The following is a 4,893-nucleotide window of genomic DNA, read 5'->3' on the forward strand; positions in this document are numbered from 1 at the left end:
TGATGCTGAAAGGTTTTATTCAAAGAGGCATTGAAGCATTGAGGGATAGTCAGGATGACACAATTCCACCAATTCTTTCAATATTCCATATCAGAGTCAAACCATTACAAATGTGCTAAGACTCATTTCCCCTGTACATTCAACATTATCATGTTTGTGTTCTTAGATAATGGTCGGTTTTGAGTTAGTCAGGGGATTGAACCGTTTGTTTGTGGATAAACCTTGGGTGCCTCGATGGTTGGTAGCTTAAGGCTAGTAACATACAGAAAACATGAGAGAAAATGCAATTGTAGAATCAACCTGACAATAACTTTAACAATTGACAATGGCAACCAAAGATTGTGTAATTGCCATTAGATCACTTTTTATCATATTGTCTTCAAGTATTCAACCGGTCCTCAATCAACGCAAAGGAGTTTACGTGCGATAGCAGAAAATAAAATCAGAGTATGTTGGCGAAATCCCTTTACGCTCGCACTCTGTGTGGATGGTGTTGGACTCCTCTGCCATCTTAGGCTACTCCACTCGTAGCCATTCTCATGCAGACAAAGGTACAGCTGCTGTCACATTTGATATCATCGAAGCCCTCGACCCCTGTAGAGGACAATGTCCATGTTAGTCTCGGTGGAAGTCAACAGAGTAACAACGACAGCACTTCGCTCAATGAGACAAATATGGAAAATGACAAATATCATATGATATGTTACTGTGAAGTTTGACAGTGTTTATGCACTGCTTACTATGTATTTGATTGTTCAGTCCTTCTTACAGGGTTCCTATGCTTCAGGCCAGGCTCCAAACGGAACTGTTCAGTCCTTCATACAGGGTCCCTATGCTTCAGGCCAGACTCCAAACGGAACTGTTCAGTCCTTCATACAGGGTCCCTATGCTTCAGGCCAGGCTCCAAACGGAACTGTTCAGTCCTTCATACAGGGTCCCTATGCTTCAGGCCAGGCTCCAAACGGAACTGTTCAGTCCTTCATAGAGGGTCCCTATGCTTCAGGCCAGGCTCCAAACGGAACTGTTCAGTCCTTCATAGAGGGTCCCTATGCTTCAGGCCAGGCTCCAAACGGAACTGTTCAGTCCTTCATAGAGGGTCCCTATGCTTCAGGCCAGGCTCCAAACGGAACTGTTCAGTCCTTCATAGAGGGTCCCTATGCTTCAGGCCAGACTCCAAACGGAACTGTTCAGTCCTTCATAGAGGGTCCCTATGCTTCAGGCCAGGCTCCAAACGGAACTGTTCAGTCCTTCATAGAGGGTCCCTATGCTTCAGGCCAGGCTCCAAACGGAACTGTTCAGTCCTTCTTACAGGGTCCCTATGCTTCAGGCCAGGCTTCAAACGGAACTGTTCAGTCCTTCTTACAGGGTCCCTATGCTTCAGGCCAGACTCCAAACGGAACTGTTCAGTCCTTCTTACAGGGTCCCTATGCTTCAGGCCAGACTCCAAACGGAACTGTTCAGTCCTTCTTACAGGGTCCCTATGCTTCAGGCCAGACTCCAAACGGAACTGTTCAGTCCTTCATACAGGGTCCCTATGCTTCAGGCCAGACTCCAAACGGAACTGCATTGTAACATGCTTGACATTTAAAGGTAATTTCCAATTGAGCAGATATCTGCAGTGTTTACCTTGAATGCGATCTCCGTGAATGCGGGAACGTTGCCTTTTAAAGGCGCATTGTCAATACGGATTGGATCCCGGCATAAGTGTCACACATCCAATTTAAAGTTCACTGACCTGCATAAGAGTTCAGTGCCACACAGTCTTCTTCTCCCCACTGCTGAGCCTTGGCACTTTCAGACCAGAACCAATTCACGGATGACCCATCAGTCCACACATAATTCCCTTCCTGTCAGGGAGAACATTTCAAGGTTATCAACATCTTAGTGAAGGGCAGTAGTAACTTATCAAATGTCCAAATTAAAGAGATCAAATCAAGTTTATTTTATATAGCCCTTCGTACATCAGCTAATATCTCGAAGTGCTGTACAGAAACTCAGCCTAAAACCCCAAACAGCAAGCAATGCAGGTGTAGAAGCACCTGCAGATGTGAAATAAGACCTTGGTAAGTGCTACATGAGTGTTAAGGGTTGTGTTACCTGATCCAGATCATTCAGTCCTACCCAGGCATAAGCAGAGATACTCTGGGTCTGCTTCACCATGGACAGGAGAAGCTGGTATTCTTCAACGCTGTGGACAGCAGCTAGGGTACCCATATCTCTCTTGCAGTAATCCTTTATGAAGAAACATCCATATTTTAATTGATTTATTTTACAAGCCTTGACTATGTAGACATTTGATCAGTAGTGGTACACTAACGGAAAACTGTAATTTATATGGTAATTTGGGGTATTATCAACAGTGACATCTCAGGCTCTATCTTTTTTCCACTAATTGATATTTTGACCAATCACATCAGATTTTTTCACATCAGATCTTTTTCAGCAGGGATCTGATTGGTCAAAAGACAAATTTGTGAAAAAGTATCAGAATTGTGCTGCCTGTGTAGTCGCAGCCTGAGTATTGCAGAAACACAACATGAATAACAGAAAAAGTGGCTATGGATGAAATAGATCAAATTAACTTTTCAAAACATTTGAAATACAGAATGTTACTTGCCACTGAGCTGCCTGTAAGTTAGTGTCAGTGTAATAAAAATAAGGTCATTTTAATTGGAAGTTTAAGTTATTTTATATTCTCTTTTACACCATCACTGTAAATGGAAGTGTTGATTAGATGCACTGCAGGTGGGACACTTACCAGTGCTTGCTGCCATCCCATTTGTTTATTAACCATTCTGTAGCAATGGGGTATTGCACTGTCTGGTCCAGTATATCCACTTGGACAATTATCTGGAGAGAATTAATTTTTTATTTTAAATCCCTGCAAGCTTGAAACCTAACTACTACTAATCTCTTAGAACAGCAAATAGAAGAGAGAAAAAAGATATTCAAAATAAACTGGATTCAAATGGGATTGGTTGTCACTTACAATGAGGACTGTGGGGGAGAGCTCCAGTTCCCAGAAGGGTGAGGAGGAGACAGGCAAGAACAGACACAGTTACAACTCCCATGATGATGGATAGAAGATCCTGGTGGTCTTTTGGCCTTCTACTGCAGTTCTTCCTATAAACAGAATTATATCAAAAAGTGTATTACTCAGGAAAACCCACAGCGTTACAGATTAATGTAGGATATAAATACAATTGTTATTTAAATACTACAATGTTTTTTGCCAACAACAAATTAGAACATTTTAGGCCAGGATTTAATCTGATCGTGCTTTGTCTGCAATGCACGTTTTAAAGGCAATGTTTCTGTGTTGGCAGAGACCACATTCCTATGTCGGCTCAATCAGAAATGACTTTTAAATGATACATTGTCCAAATCCGCGATTGGATTGAATCCCGGCCCTTAATTCATACTTTTTTAGGCATAACCATGTTGATATTATGTCTCTCTTTTTTTTAAGACAACAGTTAAAAGTTCTTATAAAATCATAAAGAGCCTCACCAAATTCAGAAGAGAGAAACCGATGCGTGTCTTCCTTGAAGTGTTTCTTCAACCAGAAAGTGCAGGTGTCTTTTCATTCGAAATGTTAGCCCTTTTAAAGAGACATTTGGAGAAGTACAAGTAGAGATATCATCTGCAAGTCATATTACCATTGCAGCAAGTAGTGATTATGATCCATAATATCCTTGGCCCTGTCCATGTTTTAAATATTTTTTTATTTAAATCATTTGTAGCCTTACATTGAGGCCTATGCATATCAAATCAAATCAAGTTTATTTTATATAGCCCTTCGTACATCAGCTAATATCTCGAAGTGCTGTACAGAAACCCAGCCTAAAACCCCAAACAGCAAGCAATGCAGGTGTAGAAGCACGGTGGCTAGGAAAAACTCCCTAGAAAGGCCAAAACCTAGGAAGAAACCTAGAGAGGAACCAGGCTATGAGGGGTGGCCAGTCCTCTTCTGGCTGTGCCGGGTGGAGATTATGAGAGAACATGGCCAAGATGTTCAAAATGTTCATAAGTGACAAGCATGGTCAAATAATAATCAGGAATAAATGTCAGTTGGCTTTTCATAGCCGATCATTAAGAGTTGAAAATAGCAGGTCTGGGACAGGTAGGGGTTCCATAACCGCAGGCAGAACAGTTGAAACTGGAACAGCAGCAAGGCCAGGTGGACTGGGGACAGCAAGGAGTCATCAAGCCCGGTAGTCCTGACGTATGGTCCTAGGGCTCAGGTCCTCCGAGAGAGAGAAAGAAAGAGAGAAGGAGAGAATTAGAGAGAGCCAAGATTTTCAAAATGTTCATAAATGACAAGCATGGTCAAATAATAAATCAGGAATAAATGTCAGTTGGCTTTTCATAGCCGACCATTAAGAGTTGAAAGCAGCAGGTCTGGGACAGGTAGGGGTTCCATAACCGCAGGCAGAACAGTTGAAACTGGAACAGCAGCAAGGCCAGGTGGACTGGGGACGGCAAGGAGTCATCATGCCCGGTAGTCCTGACGTATGGTCCTAGTGCTCAGATTCTCCGAGAGAGAGAAAGAAAGAGAGAAGGAGAGAATTAGAGAGAGCATACTTAAAGTCACACAGGACACTGGATAAGACAGGAGAAGTACTCCAGATATAACCAACTGACCCTAGCCCCCCGACACATAAACTACTGCAGCATAAATACTGGAGGCTGAGACAGGAGGGGTCAGGAGACACTGTGGCCCCATCCGATGATACCCCCGGACAGGGCCAAACAGGAAGGATATAACCCCACCCACTTTGCCAAAGCACAGCCCCCGCACCACTAGAGGGATATCTTCAACCACCAACTTACAATCCTGAGACAAGGCCGAGTATAGCCCACAAAGATCTCCACCACAGCACAAACCAAGGG

The 4,893-nt window shown here is 43.0% G+C and overlaps 1 protein-coding gene across 1 annotated transcript; it reads right to left on the bottom strand.

The window, feature by feature from the left end:
* LOC129819610 (alpha-N-acetylgalactosamine-specific lectin-like) lies at nucleotides 1-3,593 on the bottom strand. The gene is made up of 6 exons (XM_055876043.1): nucleotides 3,511-3,593; nucleotides 2,990-3,123; nucleotides 2,759-2,850; nucleotides 2,098-2,232; nucleotides 1,736-1,847; nucleotides 1-594 (listed from the first exon to the last, which is right to left on the bottom strand). Exons 2-6 carry the CDS (start codon nucleotides 3,069-3,071, stop codon nucleotides 512-514), a joined length of 504 nt encoding a protein of 167 aa, XP_055732018.1. The 5' UTR covers nucleotides 3,072-3,123; nucleotides 3,511-3,593; the 3' UTR covers nucleotides 1-511.
* Nucleotides 3,594-4,893: the final 1,300 nt, after the last annotated feature.

This window comes from Salvelinus fontinalis, chromosome 1, assembly GCF_029448725.1.
Source record: "Salvelinus fontinalis isolate EN_2023a chromosome 1, ASM2944872v1, whole genome shotgun sequence".
In the NCBI taxonomy this organism is placed as follows: domain Eukaryota; kingdom Metazoa; phylum Chordata; class Actinopteri; order Salmoniformes; family Salmonidae; genus Salvelinus; species Salvelinus fontinalis.

Bases quoted from the DNA above. Each gene is read 5' to 3' on its own strand.
- LOC129819610 (XM_055876043.1), bottom strand. From the start codon at position 3,071: ATGGGAGTTGTAACTGTGTCTGTTCTTGCCTGTCTCCTCCTCACCCTT. The intron at 2,851-2,989 runs GTAAGTGACAAC...AATTCTCTCCAG, and splicing joins TCTCCCCCACAGTCCTCATT to ATAATTGTCCAAGTGGATAT. The intron at 2,233-2,758 runs GTAAGTGTCCCA...TTCTTCATAAAG, and splicing joins TGGGATGGCAGCAAGCACTG to GATTACTGCAAGAGAGATAT.